The sequence below is a fragment of the Bidens hawaiensis genome, unplaced genomic scaffold (assembly GCF_021521415.1).
Source record: "Bidens hawaiensis isolate Kalapana, Puna unplaced genomic scaffold, B.hawaiensis_p1.1 tig00012786_1, whole genome shotgun sequence".
Lineage (NCBI taxonomy): Eukaryota > Viridiplantae > Streptophyta > Magnoliopsida > Asterales > Asteraceae > Bidens > Bidens hawaiensis.
In genome coordinates this window covers 1-24,362 of record NW_027492062.1, presented here as the reverse complement: position 1 = coordinate 24,362, position 24,362 = coordinate 1, and the positions used below count along the sequence as shown (strand labels likewise).

The 24,362-nt window shown below is 36.9% G+C and overlaps 5 protein-coding genes across 5 annotated transcripts; 4 read left to right on the top strand and 1 right to left on the bottom strand.

The window, feature by feature from the left end:
• The first annotated feature begins 255 nt into the window (after positions 1 to 255).
• LOC143542200 (receptor-like protein 6) lies at positions 256 to 3,748 on the top strand. The gene has a single exon (XM_077034844.1). It carries the CDS (start codon positions 286 to 288, stop codon positions 3,697 to 3,699), a length of 3,414 nt encoding a protein of 1,137 aa, XP_076890959.1. The 5' UTR covers positions 256 to 285; the 3' UTR covers positions 3,700 to 3,748.
• A 1,950-nt stretch (positions 3,749 to 5,698) lies between these two features.
• Positions 5,699 to 6,562, top strand: LOC143542181 (uncharacterized). The gene is made up of 3 exons (XM_077034829.1): positions 5,699 to 5,819; positions 5,909 to 6,249; positions 6,356 to 6,562. The coding sequence occupies exons 1-3, from the start codon at positions 5,729 to 5,731 to the stop codon at positions 6,428 to 6,430; spliced, it is 507 nt and encodes a 168-aa protein (XP_076890944.1). The 5' UTR covers positions 5,699 to 5,728; the 3' UTR covers positions 6,431 to 6,562.
• A 1,021-nt stretch (positions 6,563 to 7,583) lies between these two features.
• LOC143542180 (BAG family molecular chaperone regulator 4-like) lies at positions 7,584 to 10,310 on the top strand. Its single transcript, XM_077034828.1, has 4 exons — positions 7,584 to 7,710; positions 8,566 to 8,837; positions 9,279 to 9,425; positions 10,029 to 10,310. The coding sequence occupies exons 1-4, from the start codon at positions 7,584 to 7,586 to the stop codon at positions 10,167 to 10,169; spliced, it is 687 nt and encodes a 228-aa protein (XP_076890943.1). The 3' UTR covers positions 10,170 to 10,310.
• An 848-nt stretch (positions 10,311 to 11,158) lies between these two features.
• Positions 11,159 to 11,929, bottom strand: LOC143542152 (uncharacterized). Its single transcript, XM_077034813.1, has 2 exons — positions 11,284 to 11,929; positions 11,159 to 11,208 (listed from the first exon to the last, which is right to left on the bottom strand). Exons 1-2 carry the CDS (start codon positions 11,927 to 11,929, stop codon positions 11,159 to 11,161), a joined length of 696 nt encoding a protein of 231 aa, XP_076890928.1.
• An 8,598-nt stretch (positions 11,930 to 20,527) lies between these two features.
• LOC143542206 (protein NODULATION SIGNALING PATHWAY 2-like) lies at positions 20,528 to 21,940 on the top strand. The gene has a single exon (XM_077034848.1). The coding sequence runs from the start codon at positions 20,528 to 20,530 to the stop codon at positions 21,893 to 21,895; it is 1,368 nt and encodes a 455-aa protein (XP_076890963.1). The 3' UTR covers positions 21,896 to 21,940.
• The last annotated feature ends 2,422 nt before the right edge of the window (positions 21,941 to 24,362 follow it).

The following is a 24,362-nucleotide window of genomic DNA, read 5'->3' as shown; positions in this document are numbered from 1 at the left end:
ATATTATTAAAATACAATATGTTATAAAAATAGGTATATTATTATAAAAAAGAGAACATATAAAATTCAGTGTAGTCATTAGTCAACGCAAAGAACTGGTCCATGCCAACCACACCAAAATAACTGTACTTATTTTCAACCCTCTGTATTATTCGCTGCAAAAACACTTCACCAAAATTTCTGGTTCAACCCCAAAAACATATTCCACTCCAAAGGCTTATAATTTCATTTCTTGTACGGTATATTATATAAACATCATATGGGTATCTCAGATTCTTGTTACCAATGAAAATCCACCTCTGTTTTCACATTTTTTTCATACCCTTTTGCCTATTCTTGTTATCCGTTTCTGGTCAATGTCAAAATGACCAGAGATCAATCTTGATCCAGTTAAAGAATGATATTAAGTTCAATTCTTCACTTTCAACAAAGCTGGTTTTTTGGAACACAAGTGTCACAGATTGCTGCAAGTGGTTGGGTGTTAATTGCAGCGTAACCGGTCAGGTTATCGGGCTGAATTTAAGCAACGAATCGATTTCGGTTGGAATTAATGATTCCAGTGTTGTTTTTAGTCTCAAGAATCTTGAAAGCTTGAATCTTGCTGCAAATAACTTCAATTTCTCACAGATTTCTTCAAGATTTGGGAGTTTGGAAAGTTTGAAAGTTTTGAACTTGTCGAATTCGTTGTTTTCGGGGCAGGTTCCTGGAGAGTTATCGCAGCTGACGAGATTGGAAATTCTTGATCTTTCTTCGTTGTTCTCGTTCGGAACTCGTTCGCTAAGACTTGAAAACCCGAATCTGGCTACACTTGTTAGAAACTTTACAAGGTTAACAGGTCTTTATCTTGATAATGTGAATATATCATCACAAAGATTTGATTGGGGGCAGAGTTTATCTTCATCTTTACCGAATTTGGAGGTTTTAAGCTTGTCAAATTGTAAACTTTCGGGTCCTTTAGATGATTCTCTTCGGAATTTGCAGTCACTTTCAGTAATTCATCTAGCTTTAAACAACCTAAGTGCACCAGTTCCTGAGTTCTTTGCAAATTTCAAGAATCTGACAATACTGAAACTTGGTTCTTGTAATTTGATAAGAACATTTCCCAGTAAGGTTCTTCAGTTGCAGAAGTTAGAGATTATTGATTTAGCTCAGAACATGAATCTTTCTGGTTCTTTACCTGATTTTCCTATTGATGGATCCCTTAAAAGTTTGATGCTCAGCCACACAAAATTTTCTGGTTGGATACCAAAATCAATAGGAAATCTAAAGAATTTATCAAGTATTGATCTTTCTAATAGTAATTTCAGCGGGCAGATACCGAAATCTATAGAAAACCTCACCCAATTGAGGTACATAGATTTGTCATCAAACAGCCTTTTTGGGCAAATTCCATCATTTCAAATGTGCAAGAATCTTACCCATGTTTATTTGTCGCGTAACAGTTTATCGGGTATGATTCCATCTGCTCACTTTAAAGATCTCGAAAATCTTGTTTTGGTTGATTTAAGTTTTAATGGTTTTAATGGAAGTATACCTTCATCTTTGTTCTCTTTGCCAAAACTGCAACAAATGCTGCTTTCCAGTAATGATTTTGGTGGCCTAGTTCCTAATTTCACTAGTTCATCAATGTCTTCGTTGGATACGCTTGATTTGAGTAGTAACAAATTGGAAGGAGAAATCCCAAGATCAATCTTTGAGCTTCAAAAGCTTAGTATCTTGTTATTATCATCGAATAAGCTGAGCGGGACCATAAAAACCATATCTTTTCAAGATCGTTTGAGCAATCTAACGACTCTTGATCTTTCATTTAATAAGTTGTCGATCATAACGAGCGATAACATCACCTTGGTGAATCATCTTCCAAGATTCTCGACCTTAAAGTTGGCTTCTTGCAATCTTGTAAAGTTTCCCAATCTAAGAAATCAATCAAGATTGATGAATCTCGATCTTTCCAACAACAAAATCGCAGGCCAAATACCAAAATGGATGTGGACAGTTGGGAATGGAAGTATTTCATACATGAATCTTTCTCGTAACCAGTTAACCAGCCTCGAAGAGCCTTATATTCTGCCTGATCTTTTTGTACTTGACTTGCATTCCAATCTTCTCAGTGGGGCAATTCCGATTCCGCCACAAACAGCCACATTCATAGACTATTCAAACAATCTTTTCAATTCGTCACTCCCTGATAGCCTTGGGAGAAACCTCAACTTTGCATATTTCTTTTCGGTTTCTAACAATAAACTCACTGGGGAGATCCCACAAACCATTTGCAATACTTTGTACCTAAAGGCTCTTGATATGTCAAATAATCGTTTAATTGGAATGATACCACAGTGTTTGATTGAATTTGGTGGCAGTCTTGGTGTACTAAACTTGGCAAGCAATAGTCTAACGGGTCGAATCGAGGGAACATTTCCTAGCACCTGCGGGTTAAACACACTAGATCTGCATGACAATCATCTAGAAGGGAAGATTCCAGAATCTTTAGCCAACTGCACGATGTTAGAAGTGTTAAACCTAGGAAACAACAAGATAAACGACACGTATCCATGTTTTTTGGGTAAAAACACCAACTTACGTGTTCTTGTGTTGCGATCCAACAGGTTACATGGATCAGTTGTTTGTGATCAAGCCCAGCATAATAATTGGTCAAAGCTTCAGATTGTTGACATAGCTTCCAATCATTTAAACGGTAGAATCCCTGACATCGGTTTCAGGCAATGGGCTGCTATGATGAATGATGAGAATGGAGATCCACCAGCAAAGAAGCACCTCAGTTTCACTGTATTACAGCTTAGTAATTACTATTATCAAGATACAGTTACAGTCACAGCCAAAGGACTCGAGTTGGAGTTAGTCAAAATCTTGACAGTTTTCACATCCATTGATATCTCAAATAATCAATTTTCAGGGGAACTACCGAGCACAATTGGGCGACTCAAAGCACTGTATGTTCTCAATGCATCTCATAATGGATTCACAGGCTCTATCCCATCATCTATGGGAAATTTGAGTCAGCTTGAATCATTAGATATGTCATCAAACAAATTAACAGGAAACATCCCGGTTACACTCACACTCCTGACATTTCTTTCTGTCTTAAATTTGTCAAACAATCATTTGGAAGGAAGAATCCCGACAGGCACACAACTTCAGAGCTTTGATGCTGGTTCGTACATAGGAAACAAACAATTGTGTGGGGATCCATTAACCATAAAGTGCTCTGATTTAATCATTCCCACAAAGAAATCTGAACCAATATTTCAAGAATCAAAGAGCGGATTCGATTGGCAGTTCATATTGACCGGGGTTGGATATGGAGCAGGTGCAGCCATTGTTACAGGATCTGTTATGTTTTCAAAGAAAGGGAGACACTTTTGGGATGAATACACAAACAAACTTGTGATGATGATTTGTCTGGTGTTGGGTGTCCGTTATGCACCTTACGGTTTCTTCGAAGAAAACGAAGATGATGAGGAGATGTTATGCAGTGATGAAAGCTCAGATGAAAGTGAATTCGAATCAGAAGTTGACAAGTCAAAAGGAAGGTACTGCGTGTTTTGTAACAAACTTGATTTCTCTCGAACGCAAGCCATTCATGATCCAAAATGCACTTGCTTCGATCGAACAAAACTGTTGTCGACTTCTTCGTCTACTTCTTCATCAGAAGCAGACTCACCGTTCACCAAACTGTGAGTTCTGATGCGTAAAATTCTTTTTTTGATGTTCTAAATTTTTCAGTGTATATAGCATACAGAATGCGAATTCTTGAGGTAAGAAATGGGAATGATATAATATTTTTATAGTCCTCACAATGTGATACCAGTGTCATATTCTCAAATTTCATCGTGTTATAAGCCATACTGAATTGCTGGCTTGATAAGCCATACTGCAATCCATGATTATTGGAACATATAGTATTTAGGGTCTTAGTATCGAGCCCACGTATATTGTAAATTTGTAATCACTAAATATATTGTAATCTCTATATGTAAACTGGTCAGAGACTTGATTTGATTCATTCCATTCAATAGCGGTTACTATAAAAATAGACGGACCGGGCTCGATACTAAAACCCTAAACACTATATGTTCCAATAAATCATTTTTTGATCATATATCAAACTAGGGTTGTTCAAAAAGCTCGGGCTCAGGGCTCGCTCGATAATAGCTCGAATAAAACTAGCTAAAAAACTTATTTGAAACGACCTGAGCCAAGCTGGATCATTTTTGTAACTGAGTAGATCTTGACCCAAGCTCGGCTCGTTGGCTTGTTTAACTTCAAGATTGAGCTTGAGCCGGTCCGAGCTGCCTCGTTTAATTTCGAGTGGGCTCAAACTCACCCAGGCTTGACTCGGGTTCGACTAGTGAACAGCCCTATATCAGACATTTGAATGTTTGTTTGTTTGAACTTATTTATAAACTTTAACAAGTAACATATTCTTCACCTAAATCAAACTTAAGACTCATTCAGGCATTTCATCGAACAGTTGGTGTGCACTACAAATTTCAAATTAAAAAACGCTATTAGATAAAGTAAATGTATGATTACCAGAAGCAACATGTTCATCAACAATGGCATTTGTTTTCCATGATGATTTCATCGTTTTCTTCCCGCCAAAAGCAGTAGTAACGGTACATGGTTAAAGCATTAAATAAAAACGATATAGATATTTTGCTTGGTTAGGCTTGACTTAAGTTTGATAAGTAAAGCTTAATTTTGAACCTGTGTATTAAATGAGCTTATATTTAATTATTTAGGCTCAGATCAGACTCGTATATATTTTGCTAGATTCGTGTTTCTACCTAGCAGGTATCAAACACTTACGAGCGGATACCTTGTAGCTTTTATCTTCCGTGTTAGCGGTTGTTTTATATTGTTTCTAATATTTATATATTTTTTAGATTTTAATTTTATTTATTGTTAGTAAAAATAATATACTTAGAGCTTGATTATGATAGGGTTTTACAAACACATAAGATACTTAACCCGGTTTAAAAGTTATCCGGGTTTGGTGAGACCTATGACGCGCTTATCTTTATTACTATAAAATCGTTATTTAATTATAAATAATATCTTTTTTTAAATCGAATAATAATTTTAGTATATCCCTATTTTATGGAATTTTCTTATCAAATATTTGGTGAGATTAATTTTTAATTTAATAAGCTGCTATAGCCCGTTTAAGGGTTATCTGGGTTTTGTGAGAGTCATACCCGTGAATTCAAATCAAATGCATGAGAAGTCTTCATTTACAAATAAAGTAATCTGATGGATTAAGAAGAGATGGGTAGCAACTAGAGAGTTTCGATTGTATATATTTAAGATAATATTAAGATATCCATGTCATAAATCAAATTACAATTAGTCTTATGTTTGAGCATGCACAAATTGGCCCAATGAATTAAAGCGTTAAAACTTTTTACTTTAGTTTTTTTTTCTACCAAGCTTGAATTTAAGCTAACTTTGTCACTTAAAAATCAAACCTAATAAAATTTAAAAACTGTTGCCAATATTAATATGACAATCGATTTACAAAGATCACTATGGCTCTTTCTAGCTACCACGTACGTGTCAAGTGTCAACATGACAACACCTTCTCTAAACTACTAGAACATAATTACACGTGTCAACAACCCACAAAGCCTAATCATCCACAACACTATAATAAAAAGTAATAAAACCAAAAATATTAATCACATAACAATATTTTGAAGATCCAACAATGGCGAATGCAAGCGATGAGTTCAGTCTCGCATCTTCCGGTATCGATCATGAAGGCCGACTACCGCGTAAATACACCGGTGACGGTCAAGGTATCGTTTGTCATTTTTGTAATAATGAATAATTTTTACTGTGTACGTTTGTTTGTTTGTTTTATATATTTTTATGTACGACTTTGTAGGTACAAAACGAGACATATCGCCACCGTTAGAATGGTACAACGTCCCAGAGGGGACGAAAACGCTAGCACTAGTGGTGGAGGATATTGATGCACCCGACCCAAGCGATCCGCTGGTTCCTTGGACCGTTTGGGTTGTGGTTAATATCCCGCCTAGTTTAAAAGGGCTCCCAGAAGGGTTTTCCGGGAAAGAGGAGAATATGGGTGGCGATTATGCGAATATCAAAGAAGGGCATAATGATTTTAAGGTGCCCGGGTGGCGGGCCCCGAAGATGCCGTCACCCGGACACCGGTTCGAGTTTAAGTTGTATGCGTTGGATGATGAACTTGATTTGGGGAATAAGGTAATTAATAACATATTTGTTGGTTTTATTTCACGGATATGATTAATTAGTTAATTATTATTATTATTATTATTATTATTATTATTATTATTATTATTATGTGTAGGTGACAAAGGAGAAGTTATTGGAGGCAATTGAAGGGCATGTGGTTGGGGAGGCGGTTCTGATGGCGGTAAATTAGATCGAGAATAATAATAAGAACACTATATTTATTTGGTTTGATTTAATATATATATACTTATGTTGTTTGTCATGTTGGTCCATGTTGTTGTGATGGTTTGGAACTTATTTTAAAACAGAAATGACGAGGAGTTTGTTGTGTGTTTTTAACTTTTCTAAGTTTCTTAAATCTCATGGATTCGTTTATACTTTATACATTTTGAAAAATAAACACTATATAAGCATATATTACCGGAAATTGGATACCAATTTAGTATTTGTGTGTAAATAAATAAAATGCAAACTAGAGATTAAAACGTTCATGGATGCTTAGGAACAAATATTTTGAATGAAGTAAAGAAATAGATCTCAAGAAAGTATGAACTAAGCATTGGCGACTGGGGAACCGGATTACATATTGAGTCACCCCGAACCCATGGTTCGTGGCTTTTGATCACCTATATAAAAGTTCAAGCTTTGTCCTATATAAAAGTTTAAGCTTTGTCACTATAACCATATGTTGAATTATCCTGCCAAACAACCCCCAAGTTTTAGTTGCTTAAACTATGAATAGTTAGTAACTCACTAATGGCTAATGAGTTGTGTTGGTTGCTTAAGGTATGAATCGTTAGTAATGCACTAATGGCTAATGAGTTGTGTTAGTTGCTTAAGGCATGAATCGTTAGTAATGCAACTCAATTGGTATGTTTCGCAATGAGAGCTTTTAGGAGCTTCAAGCTTTTAAGAAAAAACTCATACTCAATTAAAAGTCTTGTTTAGTTGTTGGTCGTATTTGAAATTGGGGTGTCATATAAAACCGGATAAAACATAAAAATGAATGTCAAAGTATCGATGTATGTTTGGTCCGTACTTGTTGGTCGGGTATAGCTACTCGGTAAAATACGTTTTCTCTTGGGTACTTGAAGAAACACTAGGCGACCCCGGGCAGATTATGGATAATCTGGGGGTTAAGTAATGCGGGTCCAACTGGGACCTACCTCTTCAGTACTAGAATTTTACAAAAACGTACTAGAAAATATATATGAAAAATAATGGATGGATTTCAATTAATATTCACCAAAAACAATCAAATTACAACATGTATTTATTTAATTTAATTCCATTTAAATTTTAAAATTATCTCAAAAGAACACCAAGTAGCAGCTGCTTTTTGGATGATGGAAGATCACGGAGGAGACACCGCCGCCACCACCGGCGACAACGGTGGCGGTAACATGAAGATCAAAGTGACTTTTGGTTCAAGCAATTTCGACGTCTTTACCTCTCCTCAATCCACCTTCGGTATACTTTCACTTCCTTATCCTTATTATAATTATTCAAATTAAATTTAACACGGAATTATGAATTATGGTATTAGGTAGCAACGGTTCGATTCGGTTCGGTTCAGTTAGTAGCGTAAACCGAAACCAAAGTCATCGGTTAATCTATTTTATTAACCAATTGGTTTTCGGTTAATTCGGTTTCGCTTATTTGGTTAGTTTGTTGGTTTTCGGTTCGGTTAGGTTTATTTTGGTTCATAACCAAAATCAAATTTTGCTTAGGGGCAGGCCCACACGCCTTCTTCGAGACTACTAAGGCAAATACATGAAGTGGAGGTATAAAGTATGAAATACATGAATTGCGGGTATAAAAAGCTAGAAATAATATATGAATATACGAATGGTTCAGTACGGCGGTTCGGTTTCGGCTAATGGTTCAGTTATTGCTCATCCATAGTTGAACATCTTATTTGGCCTGTGAAATATGAGGCTTAAATGACAAAACTATTGTGACTTTTGTTTCATAATTTCAAATCATTTGTGCAACCAACAAGGGAGTATATAGGTGTATTTTCATTGTTATAAAAAATCACCCTACATTAAAAATTTCAAATTATAATTTGTTTGTTCTTTTGTTCTTTCGCATATTCGGACCGACATACGTGATATCTGTGTCCATGTGGACCGTTCACCATAACCCAAATTGACCCGTTTACAAGTAACGGGCCAAAATTGCCACTTCTAGTTTTAGACAGTTAACGCTATGTTTCTATGTACCCTTAAATAATGATTCTGCATATTGGGCACTGCAATAGCAAATTGTCTGTTCTTTTGTTAATACCTTAAAACATATCAAATATCTTTTTTGGCAATGAAGGTGATTTAAAACGGGAGATTGCAAAAGCTACTGGTGTAGATCCAAAGGCGCAGACCGTGTTGTTCAGAGGAAAAGAAAGTGATGACCATGAAAGCTTGCAGATGCCTGGTGTGAAAGACAATGCAAAAGTAATATTAATTGAGAACACACCTACGAAAAATGAAGATCTTGAAAAAGTTGAAGAAATTAAGGAAAACATTGAGGTGGAGATATCAAGAGGGCTAGAGGCTGTTAATCGAGTAAGAGAGGAAAACAATCAGTTTGCACAACAGGTACCTTATTGTGGGGTCAAGTTGTGTCTTTTTATTTATCATTGTGTTTTTTTGTATATTTTCGTCATTTATTGTGTCTTTTTTCTGGATATTGTGTTATATTACTCAACATTGTGTTATATTTTGCGGCATATTGTGTCTTTTTTTATTTATCATTGTGTTGTTTGTTCATTTTCGGCATTGTGTCTTTTCGGCGCTTTTTTTTTGGAACGAGAATGACTCGGGAAACATTCTGGTTTTTAAAATTTTTTCGTTTTTTATTTATATTTTGAGTTATGATTTTTTTATAATTTCTTTGATTTTTTTTTATTAGTTTTTTGTGTGGCCACAAATCCTTCTCACACCTCTAATTTTTGTCTCCCTTTGCATTTTAACTTCCCTCCTTATTGTGTGTTGACTATTTGACGGGTCAAAACGAGTAACTTTTGCTTGTTTGTTTAGGTGGTTAGTTTAGAGACTATGGTTTGTTGTGGGACTCAAATACAAGATAAAGATTTTGTTTATTTAACCGAGATGCTGATGAGGCAGTTGCTGAAATTGGATGGAATTGATGCTGAAGGAGATGGGAGAATGCAGAGAAAATTGGAGGTCAGTTTCTTATTTTGCTAATTTAGTTGTGCAAACGAGCCGAGCTGAGTCGAGCCCAAGCTTGACTAGGCTTGAGCTCGGCTCATTTTTTATTTGCAAGAGCTCAAGCTATTTTTCTAGAGCTTGACTCGTGAGTTATTTTTTCAAGCTTGCGCTCAGCGCGTTTATTATTTATTAATTAGTTTATATACCTTTTTAATTCTTTTAATTATTTTTATATATTTTGAGAAAAAACTTAAATGAGCCTAAGCTCGGCTCGAGCTCCTGTAGTACATAATACATTAAATGAGCCAAACTTTGGCTCTAGCTCGGGTGTGCAGTGTGAAATTAAGACGGAGACGTCCAAAGGAGGTAAACCTTAAAAATACACAAGGTTTGTTTAGGCTTGATGGGCCTAAACGAGCTTCCCATAAATGGCTCGAGCTCGGGCTTGATAAGTAAACTAGCTTTATTTGAGGCTCGGGCTCGGCTTGAACTCCAAAAAGCTCGGCTTGTTTCCAGCTTTTTATGGATCCGAGCTTGAGTTGCTCGCGAGCAGCTCGGCTCATTTATTGCTATTGATTTACATCAATATTTAGTATTATTATTATTTATTTTTTTCAGGTGCGTCGCGTTCAGGGGCTTGTTGAAAAACTGGATAATCTTAGGGCAAAGAACTCGAATCTTACTAGCAATATTCAAGATGAATCTTCATTGAGTTCTTCTTTAAAGGTGAACCAAGAAGGAGAAGTATCTAAATTATAAAACTTCTAGTTTTGTTTATTTGTTATTGCGCATCATTATTCTTTTATCTGGTTTGTAAGGAAAGTATAAATATGAATGCGGTTCTCACGATTGACGGATATAAAGATTATCGTGTCAAACGCTATGCGGGCTAGCAGCGGTTTTTGGAGATTATTGAGTATGTCTGTGCTTGCTTGAATACTATACACATTCTGTGATTCATGCTTCTGGTTGAACAGGTTATAGTAGTTACTTTCACTTTTTGTTTGGGTAAACTGATTTTTTTAATTATTTGGTCGTCATAGAATCAATTAAGGTGCGCAAAATATTGTTAGGGGCGTAAATGAGCCGAGCTCGAGCTCGAGCTCGAGCTCATCAAGGCTCGAGCTCGGCTCTTTTAACTTACAAGAGCATGAGTTCGACTCATTTATTATTTTAATTATATATGTACACTTGTAATATTTATCAAGGTTGCAAAAGTCGCTAGGCGGGTGTATTCGGAAATGGTAAATATAAAACAAATTAATTTTTGGAGATTATATATATGTCAAATTTCATAAGTTTACTAATATTTATAACAAATACGTGAATATTAATATAAATAAAAGAAAAACATTTTTAAATACTAAATATTTTAAAATTTGCAAATCTTTAAGTAAAAAATAATATATTTTTTTCAATATTACTGAAATACGAATTATGTTTTATTTTTAAAAATTAAAATCGGCCCAAGTTGACCGACTAGATGTGATTCTGGCTACTTTGATCGATTCTTAGTAACTAGGTGGAGTTAAAGAAACTCGTCTCGGCGACATACCTTGTAGCGAATACTTAGAGACTACTTAGTCTTGTAGACTCGTGAGCCGACTTAAGCTTGATAAGTATAAATATATAATTGTATATTAAATAAAAGTTGTAAATAACATGCTCCTGACTCGTGTGCCTACTTAAGCTTGATAAGTGCTTGGGCTCGGCTGGATTCGACTAAACTTAATTGTTAACATCCCTAGTTATAACAACACATCCCCAAAATCCAAATCTTTGTACATAGAAAACCACTCTTTACATAAAAACACAATCATCATCATCATCACTTAAATATAACGTAAATATAATCATCTCTAATCCTACTTACCTTTCGGTTTCCATCCCCACTGCGACTTAACACTCGCTGAAGCCACCCGCACCGGACTCTTAACCCCACACGGCGGCTTATGTTTCCGTCGAAACAAACCATCCAACCCCAACCCACACCCTTTCGGTGACCCGTTAATCATTTCCACCTTACACTTCTCTTTCTGATCACCAACATTCTTCGGAATCGGGAGCCCAGACGAAACTGCAAGCGCTTTTGCATCCGATAAAAACCTCTGAATAATAAAACTCGGCGACTGGTTCCCTCCGGGATCCAGTTCCATTCCATCCAACATATTCCCACGCAACTTCGCCATCTCGGCTGACTCCACCATATCAATAGCCGCCGACAACGAAAACGTGTCCATCGCGTCTGAAAAATCGTCATCACCGTCATACTGATCATGTTCATGTTCCACCACCTTTCGCCCCGGTGGCGGTGGGATTGGACTAATATTATGAAACTCATCATGGAATTGAATTCGGGAGACTTTCGGTGTGCCTGCGGATAGCTCCCATGCGAAGGGGACTCGGGTTTGATCCCATCCAGTGTTGGGACTGGTGGGTGAACCAGTGGGCCTTCGGGTTGATAGTAACGGTGCGTTGAGGTTGAGGTTTAGGGGACTTGGGTCTGGTTGTGTGGCCATTGAGGGTGGTTCTTGGGTTGTCAAGTTTGATACTTGGTTGATATTATTATCATGAGTATAGAAAAGTAATTAAATTAAAGAGTTTATAATGTGCATATATCTCGTGTTGTGACTATAAAGTTATTAACTTTAGAAGCTCATAGTCACAGATGTTGAAAAGTGCATATGTGCATGTGCATGTGATAAAAAGTATTAATATTGAAAGTAACTGAAACTGGACTTGTATATACTAATAATACTATATAGGACTTCAGTTACAAGAGGTTTGTGTAACTATTAGATCTCCTAAAATCAGATATAATAATTAGAGCACCAACAATAGTGTCAATATTACAAAGTATGAAAATTTGACTTTGATACAATGGTTAAAAAAAAAAAAGAATCGGCCGGGTCTATCTTTTGAGTCACACACTATCAATACGACGGGTTTGAGACAAGCATAATAATCTCAATCTCATGAATCCGTGTATCACACCTTATTTAAACCCAAACCAACTCTTGGTCAAACTGAATCGGATTGGAATCCGGTTTGGATGCAAGAATGTTCAGCCTGATCAAACTGGTTTGGATCGAGCTGAAACCGAGTTGGGAGGGAAAAAAACGATTTTTTTGGCATGTTTTTCGAATTGGGTCGTTTTTAAATTGGTTTGAGGGAACGAAACTAAAAACCAATACATAACCTGGTGGGTTGGGTCGGGTCCTAACTAGAGGTGTGAAAAAAACCGGTTTGAGACCGGTTTTAGGCAAACCGAACTGAACCGGTTTGGGTTTAAAACCGGTTTCATCCAAACCGACTCCCAAATCGACAGTTTCAGGACCGGTTCCCCCTAAAATCTACCAAACCGATTTTAAAATTGAACCAGCTTGAGAAAAACTGGTTAAACTGGTTTATAAACCGGACCGAACCGACGTGACCAGGCCGGCCTATCTTGCTTCTAAATTGGTTTATAAACCGAACCGGTTCGAGTCAAACCGGTTTTGACCAGCCGTTGACCAAGCCGGTTCAGTTTATAAACCGGTTCGGTTCGGGTTTAAAACCGGTTTAGTACACCTCTAGTCCTAACTGGTTTGAGCCAAACAAGTATCTTTTGGTGTAGTGGGCCGGGTTACAAACCGGGTGAATAGGCCCAAACCAGTTTTTTTACACCTCTACTTAACTTTGGCAACTTTAATTTAGATTCCCATCACCAAATGTTGCATGAACCTCTCTATTTTCTCTCTTATGTGTTAGGAAAATCTTATAGTTAAAATCGTTTTCAATATGTAATCAAGCTACTTAATAACGCTTTTAAAAACCCGCTTATACAAGAAAACTTTTTCACTTTCCTTATTTCAAGCTTCATTTAAAGCACTCTACACCAAACCTGATTTTGAATACATCAAGTTAAGAAGCTCTTATCAAAGAAAACACAACACACCATAAGCTATAAATCATTAAATTGTATATTGTATAGATAAATATTTATGTCCAAAAGCTAGATTGCTAGAAAGAATGAATACCATTGCATTACTTATTTGTTTGTATCCATTTAACTACTAGTTTAAGGTTGGATGTTGTTCAACCATTCGGCACGCACCACCAATACAAGATGATAATTATCCATATATAAATAATAATAAGTTCATTATAAGTAACTTAAGATTTTTTTTTTTTTTGCAACTAATAATAATCTGAATTTCAATATAGTGATTTAGTATGCTTTAAGATTTGAAAACAATTAGAATAACCTATGAGGCACACACAGGCCATTTGACCCGTTTTTAATTTAGGTGTTTTTATTGTGGGCTAGACTATCTTAAAAGTTGTTTCATGCAAAGTGATCAAATATGAGGAAACATGCATTGACAACCAAAAAATGTTTACTTCTTTTAATTTGATACTTTTTTGGTTTCTTTGTATCTGAAGCTGTGGAGCTACTTAGCTGAGTCCAACGGGTTATGCATACTAATGGTATGACTCCAAGATCAATTAATGTAGTTTAAAAGACTTGATTTTGCAATCCAAAAGAAATAGTGACGCAACTTGTTATCCGTTTGCGTTCTACTTCCCTATTAAAAAAAGATTGGTTTTATTCCATCATTTTAATGCATTTAAAATTGACAAGAGCAATTGCAAATGGCTATGGTTATCCACATACCTTTGACCTATCTGATCGTATAACCACTATACGATCGTATGTAGGGTGTGGATAACCAAAATGTATACGAATATCATATCCCTTGCAAATACTTGCTTTCCACACTATCATAGAGTTCATTATCATGATAATAAATTACAATTCATCCTGTAGTTTGGCTATATTGCAACTTTGGTCCTCAAGTTTCAAAAATTACATCTTTAGATCAACTATTTGTTTGAATGCAACATCTGTTCAGTAACTGATAAGATTCCCTTTCACTATACTATAAACAATAACTCAAATAATTTAAATAATTATATTCAAGGTTGCAAAGGTCGCCAGGCGAACCCTAGGCGGCGATTGGGGAGTTAGGTGTACTCGGGGAGTACTTGGAGAGTACTCGGACGTGATAAATATAAAGAAAATTAAATTTTGGATATTATATATATGTCAAATATCATAAGTTTATGAATATTTATAACAAAATATGTGAATATCAATATAAATAAGAGAAATGCATTCTTAAATAATAAACTATTCTAAAAATTGCTAATCATTAATTAAGAAAATGATATTTGTTCTTTAATATTATAGAAATAAGAATAATGTTCTATTTTTTACTAAGTCAAAATCGGCCCAAATTCTCCAACTAGATGTGATTCTGGCTGAGGTTAGCCAACTTTGATAGTTTCTTAGTAACTAGGCAGAGTTATAGAAACTCGCCTTGACGACATACCTTGTAGCGAGTACTCGGTCTTGTAAACCTATTTTTACAACACTGATTATATTTGAAGAAACATATGAAATATATATTATCTATGGGAAGTAGAAAATTAGAAGAATGGCAGCATACAACAACCATATCTAAAAACAGATTGGGATATATACATTAATGAAATACACCAATCACATTCATACTTCATAATAAACAGATAAGGATATACCAAAAAAGAGTTTGCAGGAAACCAAATTGTTCATATGATTAACATGTGTAATATTTATCCTAAAAGGTCAAATTAAAATACAAGATACAGCCACAATATCATTCAATCTTCAAGTTATCCACTAACTGACTAAAATCAAATTCCTCTAGGGTAGAAGATGAACATGAGTTTTTTTATTCGGTTTTGGTTACATGCGTATAAATAACCGAAATAAAAATTAACCATTGTATTTTTTTATATCAATAATATATTATACATTGAAATTCTTTGTAAATATATAAGTCTTTATAGATAATATGTTATTTGCACTGTCCTTCACATTTATTAATTAACAGACTTGTTTTAATATATGACCTGTAATTTGATGAAGTTATTATAACTTATGGCCTAACCAAAATAACCAAACTGTCTTTCCCAATAACCAAATCATTTTTAACAATCGATTATACTCGGTTTTGGCCCAAAACCAAACCAAACCGACCTATAACTATAAGTTAACCGATCATTAATATTAAGTTAGCGTGAGCTCGAAGCAATTTTGTCATCGTCCCTTGTTCTTATCATTTTAATATTTAGTTAGCAGTTAGCAGTCATAGCATCAAAGAAAAGAATTTGAAACTTCTAATTTGTTTAACATTTTTTAGTTAAACTAATGTTAATTCGATGCCACCAAGAAGATAATCATCCGAAATTATTGGTTCATAACTATTAGCCATGGCCCATGACAACCTTTTGTGTTTGTAACTTTCAGGCCAAGCTTCTGAAACTCCAAGACGGCAAACAACACGAAGACAAAACGCAAGCGTCCAAAACAGGATCACCTTCACACTTGGAAACAACTTGGAAACAATTACTGCATTTACCTTATTAACATGGTTACTAAAGAGTTTGCATGTGTCGAAGCACGAAATGAATCTGACCTGATCCATGACGATGTTTCCACGGATTTTCGAGATGAACGAACCACGTCTTGATCTTCTTCTCCGGTTGCTTGAGACCTGCAATGGTTTTTCGGGGGTGTGGAGGCGACTGCTAAGAAATCTTAAAGATCTCTTGTTTACAGACACAAAAAAGTGGTGGTGGCTCTTATTGAGCATGACCCCTTAATAAGGAGGTGGAGACCTCCTTATATAGAGAGCCTCATGGCCACCATCATGGTACCCTAATGGGCCTAGCCCAGTTAGGATTACCTCCACAAAACCCCCTCAGCCCAATAACATTGTATTAGTCCATATAATAAAATAAGCCAAACATAATAAAATTAGGGTCGTAAAACCGGGTTTAGTACCATACCCCTACAAGCCCCCCAAGTCCAGCGTTGCTCCTGGGCGCGCAAGTGTCTAGGTGGAGCGCTGGACTTTATGAGGTGTGTTAGGCCATGAGGCGGTTTTTTCCCTTTTCTTCGGCCTTGTCTTTATTGTCTTTGAGTTTTGGGAGGTTTTCCTCATGATGGTGACATGTTGCGGTCCTTATGATAATGATGGTGCCCTGTCATAAATAAGATATAGCACGCATCATAGTAATAATGAAGCTTGCGCGCGAGGCGACTTATGAGCTGTAAGAAAAATAAAGCCTACGCGCGTGGCGACTTACGAGCTATAATAATAATGAAGCTTGCGCGCGAGGCGACTTATGAGCTGTAAGAAAAATAAAGCTTGCGCGTGAGGCGACTTACGAGCTATAAGAATAATGAAGCTTGCGCGCGAGGCGACTTATGAGCTGTAAGAATAATAAAGCTTGCGCGTGAGGCGACTTACGAGCTCTAAGAATAATGAAGCTTGCGCGAGTTGCGGCTTACGAGCTATAATAATAATGAAGCTTACGCGCGAGGCGACTTATGAGCTATAATAATAATGGAGCTTGCGCGAGTTGCGGCTTACGAGCTATAATAATAATGGAGCTTGCGCGAGTTGCGGCTTACGAGCTATGAGAATAATAAAGCTTGCGCGTGAGGCGACTTACGAGCTATAATAATAGAGCTTGCGCGAGTTGCGGCTTACGAGCTATAATAATAATGGAGCTTGCGCGAGTTGCGGCTTACGAGCTATGAGAATAATAAAGCTTGCGCGTGAGGCGACTTACGAGCTATAATAATAGAGCTTGCGCGAGTTGCGGCTTACGAGCTATAATAATGATGGAGCTTGCGCGAGTTGCGGCTTACGAGCTATGAGAATAATAGAGCTTGCGCGTGAGGCGACTTACGAGCTATAATAATAGAGCTTGCGCGAGTTGCGGCTTACGAGCTATAATAATAATGGAGCTTGCGCGAGTTGCGGCTTACGAGCTATGAGAATAATAAAGCTTGCGCGTGAGGTGACTTACGAGCTATAATAATAGAGCTTGCGCGAGTTGCGGCTTACGAGCTATGAGAATAATAAAGCTTGCGCGTGAGGCGACTTACGAGCTATAATAGTAATAAAGCCTGCGCGTGAGGCGACTTACGAGCTATAATAATAATGGAGCTTGCTCGAGTTGCGGCTTACGAGCTATAATAATAATGGAGCTTGCGCGTGCGTGTAGACTGTGCGTCATGCGACGCGCGCAGATGTTGCATGCGCGTGCGCATAGGCTCTGGCTTGTGTTATGCGCCACGCGCAGATGTTGCATGCGCGTGCGCGTAGACTTTGTGTCATACGCCATGCACAGATGTTGCGTGCGCGTGCGCGTAGACTTTGTGTCATGCGCCACGCGCAGATGTTGCGTGCGCGTGCGCGTAGACTTTGTGCTATGCGCCACGCGCAGATGTTGCGTGCGCGTGCGCGTAGACTTTGTGCTATGCGCCACGCGCAGATGTTGCGTGCGCGTAGACTTTGTGCTATGCGCCACGCGCAGATGTTGCGTGCGCGTGCGCGTAGACTTTGTGCTATTCGCCACGCGCAGATGTTGCGTGCGCGTGCGCGTAGACTTTGTGCTACGCGCCACGCGCAGATGTTGCGTGCGCGTGCGCGTAGACTTTGTGCTACGCGCCACGCGCAGATGTTGCGTGCGCGTGCGCGTAGACTGTGATATGTGAGAGCATGTGATGCGTAAGCATATGTAATATGCGTGAGTATATGTGATGCGTGAGCATATGTGATGCGTGAGCATATGTGGTGCATGAGCATGTGATATGCGACTGCGCTCAAGCATCAAGGTGGTGTGGATGTTGAACGGAGCGGAGCCGCGTTCGGTCTTGTATTCGGCGCGAAGCCGTATGGGTTTATGAGGATTCCCAACCTTTAAGTTTGGCGCTTGGCCTGATGGGTTTATGAGGATTCCCACCCTTTAAGCATGGCGTGTAGCCATATGGGATATCATGAGGATTCCCAACCTTTAAGTTTGGCGCGTAGCCATATGGGATATTATGAGGATTCCCAACCTTTAAGCATGGCGTGTAGCCATATGGGATATTATGAGGATTCCCAACCTTTAAGTTTGGCGCGTAGCCATATGGGATATTATGAGGATTCCCAACCTTTAAGCATGGCGTGTAGCCATATGGGATATTATGAGGATTCCCAACCTTTAAGTTTGGCGCGTAGCCATACGGGATATTATGAGGATTCCCAACCTTTAAGTTTGGCGCGTAGCCATACGGGATATTATGAGGATTCCCAACCTTTAAGTTTGGCGCGTAGCCATACGTGATATTATGAGGATTCCCAACCTTTAAGTTTGGCGCGTAGCCATATGGGATACTATGAGGATTCCCAACCTTTAAGTTTGGCGCGTAGCCATATGGGATATTATGAGGATTCCCAACCTTTAAGTTTGGCGCGAGGCCTGACGCGCGCATGCACGGCGATGGAGTGATGACTCGCGAGTGCGTGTGCATGGCGGAGGTCTCTTGCGCAAAACCCACATGGTGGTTTCCGCGGTGGTTTCCACGGGTGCTCACGCATGTCGGCGGAATGGTGACCCGCTGGCGAGCATGCGTGATGGCAGTCTTCTGCGCAAAACCCACATGGTGGTGGTCTTTTGCGCGAAACCCACGTGGTGGTTCCCGCGGTGGCACATGCACGGCTGTGGAGTGAGAATCCGCGGGCGCGCGTACATGGCGGCGGAAGTCTGGTAATTTTTGGATCTGCAATTTAAGAGTTAGATCTGCAATTTTAAACCTAAAATCCAGGTCTGTAATCCAGATCTAGATCTGTAAATCAGCTCTAGACAGATCTGAAGCCCGTAGCGGATTTAAAACCATCACAGATCCGGAGACCTGATCGTTCGAATCAGGCAGTTTCTTTTTGCACAGATCTGGAAGCCTCCCTTAGATCTATGGATCTTTTTTGAGCTTTAATAGAACAAGCCTTGAAGCCTTTTTCTGTAAACTTCCAGATCTGGGTTTTTCCTGGGAGAGATCTGACAACCGAGAGGGAGATCGAAGGGTAGTTCGTTGCCGTCCCACGGATGGCGCCAATGTCGAAGCACGAAATGAATCTGACCTGATCCATGACGATGTTTCCACGGATTTTCGAGATGAACGAACCACGTCTTGATCTTCTTCTCCGGTTGCTTGAGACCTGCAATGGTTTTTCGGGGGTGTGGAGGCGACTGCTAAGAAATCTTAAAGATCTCTTGTTTACAGACACAAAAAAGTGGTGGTGGCTCTTATTGAGCATGACCCCTTAATAAGGAGGTGGAGACCTCCTTATATAGAGAGCCTCATGGCCACCATCATGGTACCCTAATGGGCCTAGCCCAGTTAGGATTACCTCCACAAAACCCCCTCAGCCCAATAACATTGTATTAGTCCATATAATAAAATAAGCCAAACATAATAAAATTAGGGTCGTAAAACCGGGTTTAGTACCATACACCTACAGCATGAAACCAAATTGTTGTTCATATGAATCTTTTTTACTAAAACGCCAAATAATTATTCAAATCGGATTTGTGGGACCGACAGACAATATGCAGCCATGTTATCATTCAACCTTCATGTTGACGCCAAGAAAAAATGATTATACAAAAAGGAGTGAACTGCGGTTTTCATCCCTGTGGTTTGTTCAAATTTGTTATTGTAATTCAAAAATATAAAATTTGCTATTTTCATCACTAAGGGTTCATTTTCATTGCAATTTTAATCCTTTTCATTAAACATATTTTGGACTGAAATAGCAAATTTAGAAAACCGCAGGGGCGAAAATCGCAATGAAAACGAAACCTTAAGGACGAAAATTGCAACGTAAATGAAACCTTAGTGATGAAAATAGCAAATTTTAAACTTTTGAACTGAAATAGCAAATTTGAACAAATCATAGGGACGACAGCCGCAGTTCTCTCTAAAAGGTAAAAAGATTAGAAATTCATATTTGAATAAGATATAAAGAAAACAAGATTCTTGATTGAGAATTTAACAATATTATATAAAAGAGGATAAGCAAATATGGTCTCTTTAGGAAGTTAACTTCCTTCAAAGTCTGCATTTTTAACTCCAACTTCAACTTTTGTGTTGATATTTTTCAACCAAATGTGAGTATAAAGGAGCACCATATAGTCATCATATTTCATATATCAAGATAATATAGCTTTAAGCTATCATAAAAACTTGAAACATGATGCAATCAGAACCTATGTTTCTTAATATTGACTTACCTTTACTTCAAGATGGTCAAAATATTACCTTTTTCACAAGTGAAGATTTTGATGATGTATGCAAATGGTTATGTGATGATGGTGATGATGATGATGATGTTCAAAAAATGGAAGAGATTTCGGCTAATAGCTATGTATGGAGTCCTAACATGTCCATGAATTCAAGTGATGCATGTGCATATGATGTTCCATATGTAATAACACCATCATCCATGGTCGATGATGTCATGGAAATTGATTCCCAAACGGACATCGAAAACCTACTCACGGCTCATGCAGAAGCCGTGTGTTTAGGTCAAACCGAGCTAGCTAAGGTGATTCAGGCGCGCGTGTGCCAAAAAGCTAGCCCGGTTGGACCCGTGCTTGATAAGTTAGCACTTAACTTATGTGATGAAAATCAAGAAAAAGATTACATTGTTCAAGAATCTTTAAGAAACTTCAACAAGGCACGTAGAGCGTTTTACGAGATCTTTCCATACGGGCGGTTTGCTCATTTCACCGCCAATTCAACGATCCTTGAAGCCATTCCAAACCATGTTGCTTATATTCACATAGTTGACTTTGACTTATGTGAAGGAAGTCAGTGGCCTCCAGTCATAGAAGCCATAGCAAGAATCAATAAAGCTTTGATCATTACAAGCATTAAACTTGATCAAGATCAAGATTCGCATTTTGAACAAAAAAGTTGGCATCTTTGTAACTTTGCAAGAAGTTGTGGTCTAAACTTGAAGGTACAAGAGATGTGTATGTCACAAATGATGGAAAAGATGTATGTAAGACAACATGGAAGTGAATTTATGGTCTTTAACTTAATGGTTGGCCTTCCACATATGCGAAAGACACGAAAAACACATCAAGTTATCGACTTTCTAAAACTAGCAAAACTTATATTAACCGAAAACCAAGGGATCATAACGTTTGGAGATGGCGAGGAATGGGAAAGAACAGGAAACCAATCCGATTTTCCTTCTTTTTTTAACAAGAATTTGGCACATTATAAGGCGTTATACGAGTCAATGGAATGTGGTTTTCCTAGTTATCTTAAAGAAGCAAGAATAGCTATGGAAACCCTTTTTCTTGCACCTTTTGTATCATCAAAATCTTGGTTTCAAAAGTGGCAAGAACGAAGCGAATTCACATCCGATTTACGCAACATTCTTGGGTTGAAAGGAGTAAGGATGAGTAAACAAAGCTGGAATGAACAAAGGGTGTTGGTTAAAGAAGGAGAAACTCCATATGGAATTGGAATTGGAATTGGAGGCAATGGGAATGAATTTGTGTTGGAATGGAAAGGCATTCCATTAGTGAGAGTGTGTGCTTGGATGTAGAATATTCATGTCTAGATAGTATTGTAGATATGCACAAATATTTATTCCTATCTAGATACAAATCAACTGATTTCCAACTATTCTTAATGAGTATGGTTCAATTATTGAAGTTAAACTAAACTTTATTGTTTATTAATAAGTCTAGGGGTATAAGTGTCATTATTATAAATTATATTTAGGAGTCTTAATGTAATTTATGTCGGGTTAAATTGTCATTAGGTTAAATCATTTTGTCCCAAACGTTGCGATGTTTTGAGGCACCGATTGAACTTGTACATATATAGGGAAACGATGTCAAAACATTTGTAATCGTATATTCATTATTAATTAGAATTTCAGTTGTTTCAGTCTTGTCCTTCATATTCAATTGTGCGAATTGCCCTCTTGATTACCTACATCAATTGTGCTATTGCATTAAAATTTGTTACGTATCAGTTTATTTTCATTTACGGTGTAAACAAAAGCAGATTAATACTTGGTATCTAATCATGCTAACATAATCTATTGATCCATAAAGTTTCATATTTCTAAGCATAAACAAATAGAAAACTACATATTTATTAATAAAATAGGTATAAAAGATAGAAAGAATGATAAATGTATGTAAAAACCAACTAGAAAACAGATTTAATGAATATAAGCCTTATAAAACAAGCCATGTCACACCAATCACATTCTTAATAATAATAATAATAAACTAAGTAAGGTTATACCAAGAAAGAGTTTGCAAGAAATCAAAGTGTTCATATGTTAACAAGTGTAATCTTTTGCATGGCAGGTTAAATGATAAGTCAGATTTCAGAAAAATATAAAAGGAATTTTGATGAGTTTGCGGGCCCTACATACGTTTAACAACCATGATTCCACTCAAAGGCCGACAAATTAGGTAATGGTTTAGACATGATAAGACCTGTTTAGAAGAAAAAAATTTACACTATGCAAAAAAAACTAAATGTTAAACGAGTCATTTTCATGTTTGATATAATATACTAATGTTAATCGTGTCGTTTCTAACATGTTAAACACAATAAGACACAAATTACCAGCGGGCTCAACCTTCAAGTTAATATACAATTAAAAACAAGAAAAATAAACACACCTATATTCCTTTACAAGCTGCAAAGTATGGCAGAAGAAGTAATAGGCATTTGTAAATATATTTCCAATTTGTTTAGCGTCATGTAAATTGTATTTAACCAAAAAGAATCATTCTTGAATAGACATGAATGTTTATCTAATAAGATTCTTTATTATTGATTGGGAATTTAACAGTAAAATATTTAACCAATTAGCAAAGTTGACCAACAACATAGAACATTCCAAATAAAGAGGGAAGACCAAAAATGATTTCTTAATGTAGTTTACTTGCATCAAATTCTAACAGTTTGAACCTCAATTTGAATTATATGTGAACATGATTCAATATATACAAACATATCAAGAAAAACACACAAACAAACATGAAAGATTAAGATACACAAGAAACAACAATTATTAAAATAAAACATTATCAAATCAAGATATTATATGGTGGGGGGGGGGGGGATTTAAAATAGGATAAAAAACCCCTCAAGATAATATAGGATACAGTTTTTGATTCACTAATATCAACCTTTGATAATTCAAGCATTATTAAAGATATATCATGTCATAATTACTATCACCTCTATAAAATAATAAGATTATAACAAGAATAAGTTTGCATGAAACCAAAGACTTCTCATACTGTTAACATTATGTGAATAAAATTTTAAAAAAATCATAATATGAATATTAGGAAAACAACCGGAACTAGTGGGACCCACAAATAACAAGTGGACACAATATTATTCAACCAACAAGTTAGTACCTAATTACCTCATCAATAAGTGTTCCTTATACTCCTTAAACTAGAATAAGACATACTATAGTTGAATTTTATTTCAAATTGTAGTTTCTAAGAAAAATGCTTGATAGGGATTTAAAAGTTTAATATAAGACTGATGGGCACAGCTGGCCAACCTTAAGAAAACTCCAAGAAATAAATAATAACAGATAAATATAATGAGGTCTCAAAGTAGTTAACTTAATTAAAATTCTATTAACTTAATTCTAATTCATATATCCACTTTAACTTTTCTGTTGAACCATATCAACCAAGATGATATATATAAACACATATCAAGAAACACCCCAAAATCATCAAACACTTATTCACATAAGCTCAAAGTTCTCTATATTTATATTCTAAATCATCATCAAGAAAATAAAAAGATGACGATGATACAGTCTGATAGTCTAACTCAAACTTCTTGGCCATTTCAATATTATTATCAAAGTGAACACCATGAAATTGTTTCTTCAATCAACAGCACACCTGAAAACTCGATGATTTCATCGGGATTATACGGATGTGAGGAATATCCATTGATGGAATATGATCAAATACAAAACATCAGCACACTTGATGAAGTGTGTAGATGGCTAT

Coding starts and splice junctions, on each gene's coding strand:
- LOC143542152 (XM_077034813.1), bottom strand. CDS start 11,929: ATGGCCACACAACCAGACCCAAGTCCCCTAAACCTCAACCTCAACGCA. Junction 11,209..11,283: donor GTGGGGATGGAAACCGAAAG/GTAAGTAGGATT, acceptor TTTTATGTAAAG/AGTGGTTTTCTATGTACAAA.
- LOC143542206 (XM_077034848.1), top strand. CDS start 20,528: ATGATGCAATCAGAACCTATGTTTCTTAATATTGACTTACCTTTACTT.
- LOC143542181 (XM_077034829.1), top strand. CDS start 5,729: ATGGCGAATGCAAGCGATGAGTTCAGTCTCGCATCTTCCGGTATCGAT. Junction 5,820..5,908: donor ATACACCGGTGACGGTCAAG/GTATCGTTTGTC, acceptor ACGACTTTGTAG/GTACAAAACGAGACATATCG. Junction 6,250..6,355: donor AACTTGATTTGGGGAATAAG/GTAATTAATAAC, acceptor TATTATGTGTAG/GTGACAAAGGAGAAGTTATT.
- LOC143542180 (XM_077034828.1), top strand. CDS start 7,584: ATGATGGAAGATCACGGAGGAGACACCGCCGCCACCACCGGCGACAAC. Junction 8,838..9,278: donor ACAATCAGTTTGCACAACAG/GTACCTTATTGT, acceptor TTGTTTGTTTAG/GTGGTTAGTTTAGAGACTAT. Junction 9,426..10,028: donor GAATGCAGAGAAAATTGGAG/GTCAGTTTCTTA, acceptor TATTTTTTTCAG/GTGCGTCGCGTTCAGGGGCT.
- LOC143542200 (XM_077034844.1), top strand. CDS start 286: ATGAAAATCCACCTCTGTTTTCACATTTTTTTCATACCCTTTTGCCTA.